Source organism: Stegodyphus dumicola, chromosome 9 (genome assembly GCF_044657685.1).
Source record: "Stegodyphus dumicola isolate Sdum_Otavi_A_Nest chromosome 9, ASM4465768v1".
Taxonomy (NCBI): domain Eukaryota; kingdom Metazoa; phylum Arthropoda; class Arachnida; order Araneae; family Eresidae; genus Stegodyphus; species Stegodyphus dumicola.
In genome coordinates, this window is record NC_140776.1 from 140,248,366 (window position 1) to 140,265,809 (window position 17,444).

The window sequence follows — 17,444 nt, forward strand, 5'->3', positions numbered from 1 at the left end:
AGAGCTAAAAGTTTTCAACAAGGTCGTTTTAGACCTCAGTTTCAAACTAATTAACTCTGGCGGGAAGTATGTAAGGATCTTAAGTTTTACTAACGTTTATTTTATTTTAAATCTTTACTATCACTTCTTATTTTCCACTTCCGGCCAGAATTATAAGCGTTAAGGATTTTATTCAAAGTTTGTCTGGCGAACGCCAAGTATTTAAGTGTGGCCTTTTTGCCAAGCAAGAGAGAGGAAGCAGTGAGTTCGAAGCAGGCCGCTTACCTTAGAAGTTACGCAGTTGCTATTTGCCTTCCAGGCCAGAGGTATTAATCCTCTTGATAAATTAAACGTATTGTAGTGTTCACAGTCTCTGTGCTACATACGCTTCCTGTTATTATAAGGCCAATCTTATTCTAAAGTTAAATTAGAGTTTAGTTTTATTTTGATATCTTTTACGTTAGACCCCGAGTGGAGGGTCATTGTATTCCGAAGTACGGAAGTCATTGTATATAAAGAAAAATAAAGGGTTTTGTATACCCTTCGTCTGTATCCTGTCTACTTACTACAATTAGTGAACATAGCTTTAGTAAGCTCTCTGTTCCTAGTCAGGTCCTTGTATGTTTCCGAAGAAGGTTAGAAGAAACATTGAACCTGATAAAGTTTATTTAAAACCAAACGCTGAATTTAATAGCACAGCTAGACAGCCTGCAGCTCTCTCAGTACATTAACTCTCACTTCCTCGTTTTAACTTTTAACAGATTAACAATCTCATTCACTGAATTACTATACCAGCATGGCGGAACCTCTGCTTAATGGCCTATTGAAGTCCGTGCATAAAAAATCTCAGCCACTGTCATTCCTATAAATACTAGACTACTCGCATCCTAGTATGCATTCTAGTGAAGGCCGAAGAAAAATGGATATAATGAAAAGGAACTAAATGAAAGTATTTGGTTACTGAGGTAAAACTTTTGCAATCGTCCCGACCCGAATTCGAACAACTCAAGAAAATCCGTCTTTAACAACAATATTTGAAAATTTTTATTTATCCACCTAAAGTATTGAGGAACATTTAAAATTACTATTAAGCTTTAAGTTCCCAATGTTTATTCAAAAAACTAATATTTAGCATTTAGTTGATTATAATGCTCAAAATTTTAGTCACATTTACTATTTTCGTGTTCAATACAGCCATTATTTCTAAGCCAAATAAATTTCAGTAAGCTATTCGATCGCCTCTTTTAAAAAATATATTTTTAGACCTCCGCAGGCTCAGTTACGGAGAGACATTCTGTCACACCATTGAAATATAAATCTATTTTCAAGTTTTATTAGAATTCATTGCTCAGTCTTTCCATATTATTTTAAATTAGAATAATAATATATATCATTGTAGTAAGAATAGTTGGTCACACGTACTTAATGCGAATTTTGACTGTTCATTTATCTATCGTATATTTAGATATATCTTAATAATGTTAGATATTAAGACTTACAGACATATTTCTATATCTTGAACCGTAGCAGTTTAACCTAATTTCCAAATTTGTCATTAACAGTTATTTTTTTAGAATATCAATGTGGATAATTTGAGAAATAACTATATCTTAAAATTAAAATTTTTAACCAATTTTTAATTATTTCCCTAAATCAAAACCGTAATATTGGTTCAAATTAAATCCCTCATGTTTTACATTTCCGTCTATGTTCCAATGAGAAATGCTTTCAAAAACTAGTTCGGTATATTACGAGCGCTGCTGTCCAGTCGAAAGCTTACTTCAATTTGAGTGGCTTAAAACTGCTCAAGGATCAAGGATCAAGGAAGTTCGTGTTACGGAGTTCTTAGGCATAAACGCCTTTACCTCCACATCATCTGAAGAATAAAATGTCATCATCAAAAGAAGGAATTTTCTAATACGGTAAACATTTTGTTAAGCCGAAAAAAGCTTTTAAGATTAATCTCGTCGGTCGTTTTCGCCTCCGCTTGGGGAGGGAGAGGATTTTCAACGGCTGTAGCGGCCATTTCTTAAAACTGCTACGGATGAAGATGGTAGTAGCCAATCATGACTGACTGTCCGAGAGTATGCTAATTGGTCACTCGTTGAGACGCCCATAATTTGAAGAGTTTGAGGAAGTTTGTTTAAATGCTGATACGAAATGTTTATAATTTCGTAGAGTGATATTTGATGATACTGGTGCTTCTACGGCTGGAAGAAGACAAATGGTAGCGACTGCTGAGTGCTGTCGTACGCATGGAAGCAGTACAGTCAAAATCAAAACTGGTGTTTTTTACTTTGGTATTGATCATTTGGAAATTTCTCTGATGTGGGCGAAATTCCAAAAACGTCAAACAGATGTCAAAGACATGGACCTGGTCTACCAAAGGCTAGCACCCTTTTTGAAGATCTGTATTTGCTGCAGTAGGCAAGCAAAATTTATGAGAGTCGTACACAACTGTTACATCCATGGTTGCAGCGTCACTTGGAAAGACAGTACATATCACGACTGTGCGCCGAAGGTTTTACACAAAAGAACCGTACTCTCGAGTATCAAATGTCTTTGTTCCACTAATCTCACAGTCCAGAGTGGTAAGATTACTGTGGTTTTGCCATTCTTCAAGCGTGGCATAAGTCACACAAGTCAATGTGCATGCGGCGACACAGGCTCACCAGAGCACTATCTAACGTCATGCCCATTAACAGAAGGACTGCATATCAATCTCCCTGAAACAAATCGCCAGCCGTTCTGTAAATATATAATAAAACAGCGGCACTTTATTAAAAAGCCGGTACAGTTGATGGACAGACTGTCCGACTTAAATACAGACTTGTGTCAGCCATAGAACAACCCAGCATGTAAAAACAACTTAAGCATTTTAAAAAGGACATGTATTGCAATGTAGGAAAACTGCCATTCAAGTGAATTGTAAGAAACTATAATGTAGACTAGAAACTCACAGTATAAAGACTGCCTGTATTCATACCTGGAAAGTCAGTTGCATTTAACAATGTGCATGTACTGTGTAAATAAATTTCGGCAAATTATACCGTAAGACCATATATAATGAACCGATATATAATGTAGGCATAACGAATGTATGAAAGTGAATATATCTGTAAGCAAAGTAATGTAAGGGAGTGTAATATATGTAAATATTTTTGTGTATCAGTAAGCTATGTATAAGTAAGTTATGCAATTTAAAGTAATGCAATATAAATGCAGAAATGTCTAATAAAAATGCATGGGTAACATATATGTTTTGTATTATGAATAAGGGATATAGGATGTCTAACGCAAAGCAATGTATGTATTGAAATGTCTATCTCATGTACTGGAAAATTATGCAATAAGTACCCAAATAACATGTAATGTAAGTAACCTGTAAGACTATTATGTTTGTAAATATTTGTATCTAAAAAATTAATCAGAATGTATCTGCATGTATCTATATGCAACTGCAAGTATATGTAACCTAAGGTTAAGCAGTGTAGGTAAAATTAAGTAATATGTGAAGCAGGCGTGCCTGACTATGTATGTATATAAAAATAATGTAACGCAAGGCACATGTAATATTGGCATATGTAACTGTACATGCAAACTGTATTTATATGCAATCTACAAGTAATGTAGGTATATTTATTGAAATGTACAGCTAAAAACTGTAACTGTACACAAAAGTAATCCAACACAATGTAAGATTAATGTTCAGGTAATGCATATGCATTGTATGCCGGAAATGAGAGACAAAGTCAGTATGTAACTCTGTAAATCACGTTATCCATAGAATATGTTAACCAGCAAACAAGAATGTAATACTAAATATTAACAGCCCTTGTATGGCCATGTAATTGCTCTTTTGAAAGACTCAAGGTTCAACTCTAGATATTGGTGGACGTGGCGCTACACCAATTAACCGACGGTAAAGAGGTGGTGCCCACGTCCCCCGTCGCATGTCGCATGTGGTTTTGCCAACGTCTAGATTGGTCTGCCTTAGATTGGAGCAAAGTCCTGCTGACGAACGAGTCCAGGTTTGTCCTGGAATCAGAAGATAAGCGCTTAAGGGTCCGGAGAGAACAATGCATACTCAGTGAGGCCCAAAACGTCATAGAACATCACGCATTTAGTCGTGATAGTATCATGATGTGGGCTAAGTTTCAGCAGGTTTTCGTAACCATTTGAAATTTTTTAAAGAAAGTTTGTGACAGCTGTAAGGTGAGAGTATTGGGATGAAGTCCTACACGTGCAGCAATGGGTCTTGATTTCCTTCTTATGACTGTCTCCATCGAACCAGCTTCGTTAACGAGTACTTGAAGCGTGAGGGCATTTCACGTACGTTGTGGCTATATTCTTCAGACCTTAATTCTATTTTAAATCTTTGAGATGACCTTGGATGTGCTATCTCTGCATATTCACCTCCACTATCCAGTGACAGACAGATGAGAACTACTCCAGTAGTTGGATGGCCATTGCTAACAGCTGCAACGTTTGATACCCTCATTGAAAGAATGGGAAATGGTTATAAAATTTGTGTGAAGGTCTTTATTAATGTAAGTATTGTTTGTTCCTATCTTTAATTATTAATTTGTTAATAACCAAAATGTGGCATCATATAATTGATGAACGTTAAATATTGTTTTCTTCTTTTTACATAATGCTTGTTTGGTTTCGTGACTCAAAATATTCACGCGTCAGTTTGGCGCAATTTTGCGTAATCAAAGCTTTACGTTTCCATTTTTCCTTATATTCTAGTCGCGTGTTGTCGTCTCGTATCTTGGAAGCCAATGTACTTTATTTTCGTTGCAATCAGTCTCGGAATGAGTCAATAAGCGAAGTGCAGAAAACATACATGCTAATAAATCAAGAAATATATTTGAGATTATGTACTTTAGTGACAAAAGGGGAAAATCTTTTAATCAAGATGAACCATTATGCAACAAAAATTGTTAATAAATGGGAAATGAATGAAAGATATTTATGAAAAAATAGATGCTTATATAAATTAAAACAATATATTTACTCACCAAATGAAAGATTTTAGCAGTGGCTGTAACAATTAAATTAAAGTGAGTTATCATGACACCTTTCGGATCTCCCGTAGTGCCACTAGTGTAACATATAGTGGCTATATCTGAAGGAGATGGAGCCTGAAAACAAAAAAATAATCCTTGGTTCAGATTTATGAAGGGTTTTAGATTATGCGTTAAAATTTAGATTATAACAAAAAAAATTCGAAGCGAAGAATTTTACAAACTTTAATTTTATAAATTTAAATTAGTTCCGTCTTTGCAATTAGTATCAAATTAATTTTTTAGTTAAGTTTCAAAACAAGTATGCTCTGTTCCTTAAACGAAAAATAACTTGCTGCGTAATTTCAATAAAAAGTAAACCGTAGTCAGTTAAACGTAAATTTAATTTAGTTTCTTTAAGGCAAATTATTATGAGTGAACATAAAACTCACTTTCAGTGAAAAACATTGTTAATGAAAGCTAAATTTCAACAAACATGATTGCCAATAAAAATTACCTTAAACTAATTTCACTATATTGAACCATTATCAATGTCAATTAAATTTAATTTAGTTTCAATGAAATTAATTACTATCAGTGAAATTTCAGTTTAACTTAAGGGATAACCTTGTTTATTGTTCAAAGAATATTTTGAGGGGGAAAACCTTATATTTGAAAACATTTAAATATAATTCATAAAAATTGCTTAAATGTTAAAAACTGAGATAATATCTTAATATTGTTAGGTAATGGATTGGACAGTTCGTTAAAAACAAATTTCTCCCTAAAATTTAAGTTCTTTATTTCCTTTAATCTTCAGTTCCATTTCATTAATTTAATTCTGAAGTTATAATAATAAAAATATACTGATATACTTAAAAACTAATCGTTTGATGCTTTTATTTCCTTGTAGCACACATTTACTACAAACAAATTCGTCTCTGTAAATATTGTTGCTTGCGTACTGTTCGTTATGAAATGAACGCACAAGTCTGATGAAAAATGAACAAAAATTTATTATTATCACAACAAAAATGCTTAAATTTCCTCAAATTATCATGCAGTATTACAATATCTCACAGTAGTTATCTTCTAACTACTCAAATGTCCAATAGAACGTAATTCTAAAAGAGCGAATTCGCTACAATCAACAAGAGCAGTTTTCTAAACAACAACAAACTAAGCAACTACTACAAACTGAGATGTTTTCCTCCTTTTATAAGATTTTAAAATCACGCGCTAGAATTTTCCAGTACTTTCTCGAAATCAAAAAGAGATATTTATTTATTTAATGCATGCGCTCTTGTATTTTCAATTTTCCGGCTTAGCTTTCTTTTAATATTCGTCACGCGCTGCACTGCGCGAGAAATAAAACCATTTAATTTATAATTGAACTAACATTAGCTTTTTAAATACCAAATTCGTAACACTGTCCCCTTCCCAAGGACTGCACGTCCCGGGCAGTACAATCCCTGGACAGGAAGCTAAACTTACAACTGTGGCATAAATGCATTAATAAGCATTACATTACAATAATAAACAACATGAACAATAAATGCAATACATAAAACAAATCAAATGCTATCAAATACAAATCAAATACACATTTAAAAACAAAATGGACCATGGTCTTATACTATTTACAATTATTTACATTATGTACTATGGCCATAGTAATGAGCTAACCTGTCGTAATGAACGACTTTAGGTTTAGATTTCGAAGACTTACGGAGACGTCATTCAGTCTGTTCCGCACTGTACATGGACCATCCGAAGGTGACTGTAGTTTAGGACTGAGACCTTTTCGTTGAATCCGGTTCCACAACCTCACCTTGTCTCCTTCGTTGGATCTATGTCCAGTAGCTCTCGTGTTGTATCTGGTCTTCACTTTCTCCGTCGCCAAGTTCACTCGCTTTCGTGCGAAACGGGGCATCACTTCAAAACGGGCCTGGACATCTTGGATGTGTTCCTCAGGCGATGAAGGCGCATCCGTACGGCGATCAAACTGGCGGTCACAAGGCAGACGAAGGTCTCGACCAAAGAGCATCTGGGCTGGAGAAGAGCTGGTAGTCTTGCGTTTCTTTTCGACCCTAGTATGATTTCGGCAGCTTCCCAAGCTGGATCTTTCGGACAAGGCGTCGGCATTTCCAGGCGAGGATCCTTTTTGAGGATGGATAGTCATGCCATCAGATGCTGAAAGCAGTTTGTTGTTTTTCAAGTCTAAGGAAAAATTGTAGTTCCTTAAAAAGTCCAATCCGAGTATGCATGGATCTGTGATATCCGCCACATAGGCCGTGTGATGGTAGGCGGCACTTCCAAACGTGATGCTTACGTTTAACTTCCCAGTTATATCGATCTTATCACCAGACGCAGTCTGAAGGGTAACACAGGATGGCGTCCAAATAAGTTTATCTTTAAACTGTTCAGCTAAATCTTTCCTAATGATGGTAACATTAGCTCCTGTGTCAATGATCATATTGCAAGGAACTCCATCGATATTCCCATTAATGGAGAGTCCGTTACTGTTGCCACTCACTGTATAAATTTTAAGCGCTTTAAAACAAGGTTTTTCATTATCTGGCAACCTCCGTTCCTCGATATGGTCACTAATTTGTTTACTGCGTCGTTGCTGGGAAATGGTCTTATTTTCCGTACCTCGGGGTGTTTTGTAGTTTCTTCGTATGTGGCCTTCAATTCCGCAGTTCCAGCACTTTAGAACTAGTTTCTTTTCACTTCTGTTCCGTCTCAAGCCACTGACTTGTCTGGTAAAATCATCTGCTTTATATTCCGTACCCTGGGGCGTTCTGCAATTGCGTCTTAGGTGACCTTCACTACCACATCTCCAACACCTTACAGCCACTTTCTTCTCGCTCCTACTCCGTATCAAATCTTCGACTTGTCTGGCTAAATCATCTAAACGAGCCATCAGTTGATCCACTGGCTCATGGACTCGCACAGCTCTAACTGGGTAGCGATCTCTACTAGTTGCTTGCTGAGCTGCCTCGAACTTCATGGCGTACAACAGAGCGCTTTTTATGTCCTTTACATCTGCCATTCGAAGAGCTTTCTGTATTTCAGGATTCCGGATGCCGTCGATGAAATATTGCAGCGACAGAATTTCTCTTGTTTCTGTCGGGCACTCCGAAAAGGCGTGATGTGACAGCCTTTCAACATCCGTGGCGATCTCCTGAAGTGTTTCGGTGGGCTTCTGCTGACGGGATTTTAGTTGAAGCCTGCTGTAGTCTTTCAAACACTTTTCACCAAAGCGCAGCTCCAATGCGCCGGATAGAGCTTCAAAGTCTAGTCTCTGGTTTTCGGGAAGCGTCTGCAGGATATCCGCTGCATCTGTTCTCAGAGAAGCGACGAGATAACAGGCCTTAGCTTGGGAATCCCATCCATTCGCATCCGCAACGATAGAAAACTGGGTCTTATACACTTCCCAGGATGTCTTCCCATCATATGTGGATAGCTTCAGAGATGGACGAGCAGGCATCGGTAAGAATTTAAAATCATCACTCTTGCTCCCTGCCGTCGCTACGAATTTCTTTAAAGTATCCATTTCTTTGGCAACTGCAGAAACTCTCTCATCAATTTGTTGTTCGATTTGGTGTTGGACGGCACAAACTCTTCCTTCAATTCGTTCCTCCACAGCAGAAACTCTCCCTTCTGTATGTTCTTTTACAGAAGAAACTCTTTCTTCTATTTCTTCTTTCACCGAAGAAACTCTTTCTTCAATATGATCTTTTACGGAAGAAACTTTTTCTTCAATATGTCCAACTTTATTTTCAACTGCGTCAATTCTGCCTTCCATAGCTTAAAATTTATTTTCTATTATGCAAGTAATTTCTCTTTTCATTTCTTCTTGACCAGCTTGAACGGCTTTCATTTCGTCCTTAACGGATTCCTGGCCCAATTTCATTTCCTCTTTAATTTCTTCTTTAAATGAGGCAAAGGCTGATATTAACTGCCTTAATTGCTCTTCCATCGCTCTTGTTATTGGCATTCAAACCCCACTTCTGACACCAAAAATTGTTGCTTGCGTACGGTTCGTTATGAAATGAACGCACAAGTCTGATGAAAAATGAACAAAAATTTATTATTATCACAACAAAAATGCTTAAATTTCCTCAAATTATCATGCAGTATTACAATATCTCACAGTAGTTATCTTCTAGCTACTCAAATGTCCAATAGAACGTAATTCTAAAAGAGCGAATTCGCTACAATCAACAAGAGCAGTTTTCTAAACAACAACAAACTAAGCAACTACTACAAACTGAGATGTTTTCCTCCTTTTATAAGATTTTAAAATCACGCGCTAGAATTTTCCAGTACTTTCTCGAAATCAAAAAGAGATATTTATTTATTTAATGCATGCGCTCTTGTATTTTCAATTTTCCGGCTTAGCTTTCTTTTAATATTCGTCACGCGCTGCACTGCGCGAGAAATAAAACCATTTAATTTATAATTGAACTAACATTAGCTTTTTAAATACCAAATTCGTAACACTGTCCCCTTCCCAAGGACTGCACGTCCCGGGCAGTACAATCCCTGGACAGGAAGCTAAACTTACAACTGTGGCATAAATGCATTAATAAGCATTACATTACAATAATAAACAACATGAACAATAAATGCAATACATAAAACAAATCAAATGCTATCAAATACAAATCAAATACACATTTAAAAACAAAATGGACCATGGTCTTATACTATTTACAATTATTTACATTATGTACTATGGCCATAGTAATGAGCTAACCTGTCGTAATGAACGACTTTAGGTTTAGATTTCGAAGACTTACGGAGACGTCATTCAGTCTGTTCCGCACTGTACATGGACCATCCGAAGGTGACTGTAGTTTAGGACTGAGACCTTTTCGTTGAATCCGGTTCCACAACCTCACCTTGTCTCCTTCGTTGGATCTATGTCCAGTAGCTCTCGTGTTGTATCTGGTCTTCACTTTCTCCGTCGCCAAGTTCACTCGCTTTCGTGCGAAACGGGGCATCACTTCAAAACGGGCCTGGACATCTTGGATGTGTTCCTCAGGCGATGAAGGCGCATCCGTACGGCGATCAAACTGGCGGTCACAAGGCAGACGAAGGTCTCGACCAAAGAGCATCTGGGCTGGAGAAGAGCTGGTAGTCTTGCGTTTCTTTTCGACCCTAGTATGATTTCGGCAGCTTCCCAAGCTGGATCTTTCGGACAAGGCGTCGGCATTTCCAGGCGAGGATCCTTTTTGAGGATGGATAGTCATGCCATCAGATGCTGAAAGCAGTTTGTTGTTTTTCAAGTCTAAGGAAAAATTGTAGTTCCTTAAAAAGTCCAATCCGAGTATGCATGGATCTGTGATATCCGCCACATAGGCCGTGTGATGGTAGGCGGCACTTCCAAACGTGATGCTTACGTTTAACTTCCCAGTTATATCGATCTTATCACCAGACGCAGTCTGAAGGGTAACACAGGATGGCGTCCAAATAAGTTTATCTTTAAACTGTTCAGCTAAATCTTTCCTAATGATGGTAACATTAGCTCCTGTGTCAATGATCATATTGCAAGGAACTCCATCGATATTCCCATTAATGGAGAGTCCGTTACTGTTGCCACTCACTGTATAAATTTTAAGCGCTTTAAAACAAGGTTTTTCATTATCTGGCAACCTCCGTTCCTCGATATGGTCACTAATTTGTTTACTGCGTCGTTGCTGGGAAATGGTCTTATTTTCCGTACCTCGGGGTGTTTTGTAGTTTCTTCGTATGTGGCCTTCAATTCCGCAGTTCCAGCACTTTAGAACTAGTTTCTTTTCACTTCTGTTCCGTCTCAAGCCACTGACTTGTCTGGTAAAATCATCTGCTTTATATTCCGTACCCTGGGGCGTTCTGCAATTGCGTCTTAGGTGACCTTCACTACCACATCTCCAACACCTTACAGCCACTTTCTTCTCGCTCCTACTCCGTATCAAATCTTCGACTTGTCTGGCTAAATCATCTAAACGAGCCATCAGTTGATCCACTGGCTCATGGACTCGCACAGCTCTAACTGGGTAGCGATCTCTACTAGTTGCTTGCTGAGCTGCCTCGAACTTCATGGCGTACAACAGAGCGCTTTTTATGTCCTTTACATCTGCCATTCGAAGAGCTTTCTGTATTTCAGGATTCCGGATGCCGTCGATGAAATATTGCAGCGACAGAATTTCTCTTGTTTCTGTCGGGCACTCCGAAAAGGCGTGATGTGACAGCCTTTCAACATCCGTGGCGATCTCCTGAAGTGTTTCGGTGGGCTTCTGCTGACGGGATTTTAGTTGAAGCCTGCTGTAGTCTTTCAAACACTTTTCACCAAAGCGCAGCTCCAATGCGCCGGATAGAGCTTCAAAGTCTAGTCTCTGGTTTTCGGGAAGCGTCTGCAGGATATCCGCTGCATCTGTTCTCAGAGAAGCGACGAGATAACAGGCCTTAGCTTGGGAATCCCATCCATTCGCATCCGCAACGATAGAAAACTGGGTCTTATACACTTCCCAGGATGTCTTCCCATCATATGTGGATAGCTTCAGAGATGGACGAGCAGGCATCGGTAAGAATTTAAAATCATCACTCTTGCTCCCTGCCGTCGCTACGAATTTCTTTAAAGTATCCATTTCTTTGGCAACTGCAGAAACTCTCTCATCAATTTGTTGTTCGATTTGGTGTTGGACGGCACAAACTCTTCCTTCAATTCGTTCCTCCACAGCAGAAACTCTCCCTTCTGTATGTTCTTTTACAGAAGAAACTCTTTCTTCTATTTCTTCTTTCACCGAAGAAACTCTTTCTTCAATATGATCTTTTACGGAAGAAACTTTTTCTTCAATATGTCCAACTTTATTTTCAACTGCGTCAATTCTGCCTTCCATAGCTTAAAATTTATTTTCTATTATGCAAGTAATTTCTCTTTTCATTTCTTCTTGACCAGCTTGAACGGCTTTCATTTCGTCCTTAACGGATTCCTGGCCCAATTTCATTTCCTCTTTAATTTCTTCTTTAAATGAGGCAAAGGCTGATATTAACTGCCTTAATTGCTCTTCCATCGCTCTTGTTATTGGCATTCAAACCCCACTTCTGACACCAAAAATTGTTGCTTGCGTACGGTTCGTTATGAAATGAACGCACAAGTCTGATGAAAAATGAACAAAAATTTATTATTATCACAACAAAAATGCTTAAATTTCCTCAAATTATCATGCAGTATTACAATATCTCACAGTAGTTATCTTCTAGCTACTCAAATGTCCAATAGAACGTAATTCTAAAAGAGCGAATTCGCTACAATCAACAAGAGCAGTTTTCTAAACAACAACAAACTAAGCAACTACTACAAACTGAGATGTTTTCCTCCTTTTATAAGATTTTAAAATCACGCGCTAGAATTTTCCAGTACTTTCTCGTAATCAAAAAGAGATATTTATTTATTTAATGCATGCGCTCTTGTATTTTCAATTTTCCGGCTTAGCTTTCTTTTAATATTCGTCACGCGCTGCACTGCGCGAGAAATAAAACCATTTAATTTATAATTGAACTAACATTAGCTTTTTAAATACCAAATTCGTAACACTGTCCCCTTCCCAAGGACTGCACGTCCCGGGCAGTACAATCCCTGGACAGGAAGCTAAACTTACAACTGTGGCATAAATGCATTAATAAGCATTACATTACAATAATAAACAACATGAACAATAAATGCAATACATAAAACAAATCAAATGCTATCAAATACAAATCAAATACACATTTAAAAACAAAATGGACCATGGTCTTATACTATTTACAATTATTTACATTATGTACTATGGCCATAGTAATGAGCTAACCTGTCGTAATGAACGACTTTAGGTTTAGATTTCGAAGACTTACGGAGACGTCATTCAGTCTGTTCCGCACTGTACATGGACCATCCGAAGGTGACTGTAGTTTAGGACTGAGACCTTTTCGTTGAATCCGGTTCCACAACCTCACCTTGTCTCCTTCGTTGGATCTATGTCCAGTAGCTCTCGTGTTGTATCTGGTCTTCACTTTCTCCGTCGCCAAGTTCACTCGCTTTCGTGCGAAACGGGGCATCACTTCAAAACGGGCCTGGACATCTTGGATGTGTTCCTCAGGCGATGAAGGCGCATCCGTACGGCGATCAAACTGGCGGTCACAAGGCAGACGAAGGTCTCGACCAAAGAGCATCTGGGCTGGAGAAGAGCTGGTAGTCTTGCGTTTCTTTTCGACCCTAGTATGATTTCGGCAGCTTCCCAAGCTGGATCTTTCGGACAAGGCGTCGGCATTTCCAGGCGAGGATCCTTTTTGAGGATGGATAGTCATGCCATCAGATGCTGAAAGCAGTTTGTTGTTTTTCAAGTCTAAGGAAAAATTGTAGTTCCTTAAAAAGTCCAATCCGAGTATGCATGGATCTGTGATATCCGCCACATAGGCCGTGTGATGGTAGGCGGCACTTCCAAACGTGATGCTTACGTTTAACTTCCCAGTTATATCGATCTTATCACCAGACGCAGTCTGAAGGGTAACACAGGATGGCGTCCAAATAAGTTTATCTTTAAACTGTTCAGCTAAATCTTTCCTAATGATGGTAACATTAGCTCCTGTGTCAATGATCATATTGCAAGGAACTCCATCGATATTCCCATTAATGGAGAGTCCGTTACTGTTGCCACTCACTGTATAAATTTTAAGCGCTTTAAAACAAGGTTTTTCATTATCTGGCAACCTCCGTTCCTCGATATGGTCACTAATTTGTTTACTGCGTCGTTGCTGGGAAATGGTCTTATTTTCCGTACCTCGGGGTGTTTTGTAGTTTCTTCGTATGTGGCCTTCAATTCCGCAGTTCCAGCACTTTAGAACTAGTTTCTTTTCACTTCTGTTCCGTCTCAAGCCACTGACTTGTCTGGTAAAATCATCTGCTTTATATTCCGTACCCTGGGGCGTTCTGCAATTGCGTCTTAGGTGACCTTCACTACCACATCTCCAACACCTTACAGCCACTTTCTTCTCGCTCCTACTCCGTATCAAATCTTCGACTTGTCTGGCTAAATCATCTAAACGAGCCATCAGTTGATCCACTGGCTCATGGACTCGCACAGCTCTAACTGGGTAGCGATCTCTACTAGTTGCTTGCTGAGCTGCCTCGAACTTCATGGCGTACAACAGAGCGCTTTTTATGTCCTTTACATCTGCCATTCGAAGAGCTTTCTGTATTTCAGGATTCCGGATGCCGTCGATGAAATATTGCAGCGACAGAATTTCTCTTGTTTCTGTCGGGCACTCCGAAAAGGCGTGATGTGACAGCCTTTCAACATCCGTGGCGATCTCCTGAAGTGTTTCGGTGGGCTTCTGCTGACGGGATTTTAGTTGAAGCCTGCTGTAGTCTTTCAAACACTTTTCACCAAAGCGCAGCTCCAATGCGCCGGATAGAGCTTCAAAGTCTAGTCTCTGGTTTTCGGGAAGCGTCTGCAGGATATCCGCTGCATCTGTTCTCAGAGAAGCGACGAGATAACAGGCCTTAGCTTGGGAATCCCATCCATTCGCATCCGCAACGATAGAAAACTGGGTCTTATACACTTCCCAGGATGTCTTCCCATCATATGTGGATAGCTTCAGAGATGGACGAGCAGGCATCGGTAAGAATTTAAAATCATCACTCTTGCTCCCTGCCGTCGCTACGAATTTCTTTAAAGTATCCATTTCTTTGGCAACTGCAGAAACTCTCTCATCAATTTGTTGTTCGATTTGGTGTTGGACGGCACAAACTCTTCCTTCAATTCGTTCCTCCACAGCAGAAACTCTCCCTTCTGTATGTTCTTTTACAGAAGAAACTCTTTCTTCTATTTCTTCTTTCACCGAAGAAACTCTTTCTTCAATATGATCTTTTACGGAAGAAACTTTTTCTTCAATATGTCCAACTTTATTTTCAACTGCGTCAATTCTGCCTTCCATAGCTTAAAATTTATTTTCTATTATGCAAGTAATTTCTCTTTTCATTTCTTCTTGACCAGCTTGAACGGCTTTCATTTCGTCCTTAACGGATTCCTGGCCCAATTTCATTTCCTCTTTAATTTCTTCTTTAAATGAGGCAAAGGCTGATATTAACTGCCTTAATTGCTCTTCCATCGCTCTTGTTATTGGCATTCAAACCCCACTTCTGACACCAAAAATTGTTGCTTGCGTACGGTTCGTTATGAAATGAACGCACAAGTCTGATGAAAAATGAACAAAAATTTATTATTATCACAACAAAAATGCTTAAATTTCCTCAAATTATCATGCAGTATTACAATATCTCACAGTAGTTATCTTCTAGCTACTCAAATGTCCAATAGAACGTAATTCTAAAAGAGTGAATTCGCTACAATCAACAAGAGCAGTTTTCTAAACAACAACAAACTAAGCAACTACTACAAACTGAGATGTTTTCCTCCTTTTATAAGATTTTAAAATCACGCGCTAGAATTTTCCAGTACTTTCTCGTAATCAAAAAGAGATATTTATTTATTTAATGCATGCGCTCTTGTATTTTCAATTTTCCGGCTTAGCTTTCTTTTAATATTCGTCACGCGCTGCACTGCGCGAGAAATAAAACCATTTAATTTATAACTGAACTAACATTAGCTTTTTAAATACCAAATTCGTAACAATATCTTGGAAGGAAATAAATTTTGAAACCAAATATTTATTTTTAGCAATTCTAAATATATGCTAAGTAAATTACACTACTTATGTTTTAAAAAAAATTTAATTTTCGTATCAAGAAAAAAGTTTCCTGTTTAAGGTTCCCCAATTTCTCTGTTAAAATTGAAGGGATTCAATGATCAAAATAACGCAGTATTTCAAATAAAAAAAATTATTACTTACTACTGTAGGTGAAGGATTTAATTTTCCTCTTTTCTGTAAAATAAAATTTAAAAAAAACAATTAACATATTTCTACAATACAGCAAACTGAATTTTGATAAAACCTTGAGTTTACAATCTGATCTAAAATAACAACACAGGCAAATAATGAAAATAAATTATAATTCAGAGATTTTGTGTTCTTGTTGGGTAATAAAGAAGCTAACATTTGTATTACAGCTTTTAATAGCATATTTGCTATTTCAACCATAAAATAATCATTTTAATGCCTGACTCTAATTTAATTTAATAATCTTTATTTGTTAATTTAAATGTTCTTAAAATTTTTTATTGCTTACAATATTTTTTAAATAGTAAAATTGGTAAAAAAAAAAAAAAAGATTAAAAATGCATACACGGGGCAAAATGACTGCATGCGTAACTTTGCATTGAAATGAACATGTATTCTTATAGGTGTTAATAATTATGTAGAAGCAAGTACATATGTTGTACTGCTTAAACTTGGAAATCTTGGAAGCCATTCGTTAACAAGTCGCAAAAAATTAATCGAACCCTAATGAGGCACCCATGAGTTAGCAAACATTTATGCCCAACACTAAGTTTTTCAACTCACTGAACATACAAATTACTGTAACATCAAAAGCAGAACAAAACTGAAAAATAGGAAATCTCACAGATTATGCACTTAAATTCCATGTCTGACTTCACACCTTGAATAACCATTCCTGGAAATGATTACAAGCATAATGTAATTTAGTTCTGTGTGAAAGACTTCGGCTGGCTGGATAAGTAGCTGCTTAGAAATTCTCGCATTTTCAATACGTCCTACCTTAAACCACGATGCTTTTATTATGTCATTACAACATAAGTTACTATCCAACCTATACTTCAGTTAATTTCAATGTTCTCTGATTCCATACTTTACTCTAGTTTCTATTCTGTGATTATTTACTTCTGGTGATTTTAAAATCTATATATTTTTTTTCTTTCTCATTTTCAGAAAATAATATAATACCATTGTAAGTATTTCCTTGAGTAAACCTTTTCACGATAGGTAACAACTGAGTGTAGACGCTGTTGCATTAACACTAACTTTTGCATCTATTCTTCTCTCTCTTAGATGACATCCTGAAGAGCTATAATACAGGATAAAGTTTAAAGGTAACAGAATTGTGAGATCAAAATATTCGGCAGCTCTTTAAACATAATCTGAATCCTGTCGTATCGAAATACTGTAATAACAACCTTCTTCAACTAAAAGCGCCTTTGCAAACTAATAGATGAAAATCCAAATATTCTGCATCACGAAAAACCATCGGACTACAAAGAACCAGATTATAAAGGTGCAAATGGAACGCAGCTTGCATGAAAACTAATCAAATCAACGGCAGGAACGTAAACGTGTTCCAACTCGAAGAAAAACATGAAGGGGACCACACAAAGATAAGAAAGTCATGTGTGTGATCTCCTCACAAGTCGCATTGTAATGGCCGGCACCAGAACAAATCGACCTACTAAGAGGTGAGAGACGACAATGCAGGAGCAGTAACGTATTCAATAAAGTTTTTACTTG

At 37.5% G+C, this 17,444-nt stretch overlaps 1 protein-coding gene across 1 annotated transcript in view; it reads right to left on the reverse strand.

Moving 5' to 3' along the window:
- Window positions 1-17,444, reverse strand: part of LOC118185440 (long-chain-fatty-acid--CoA ligase 5-like) — a 102,609-nt gene that overhangs the window by 50,442 nt on the left and 34,723 nt on the right. The window contains exons 8-9 of the mRNA XM_085824153.1: window positions 15,873-15,905; window positions 5,004-5,126 (exon numbers count right to left, since the gene is read on the reverse strand). Coding sequence (XP_085680279.1) covers window positions 5,004-5,126; window positions 15,873-15,905 — 156 coding nt within the window. The remainder of the gene's footprint in view (window positions 1-5,003; window positions 5,127-15,872; window positions 15,906-17,444) is intronic.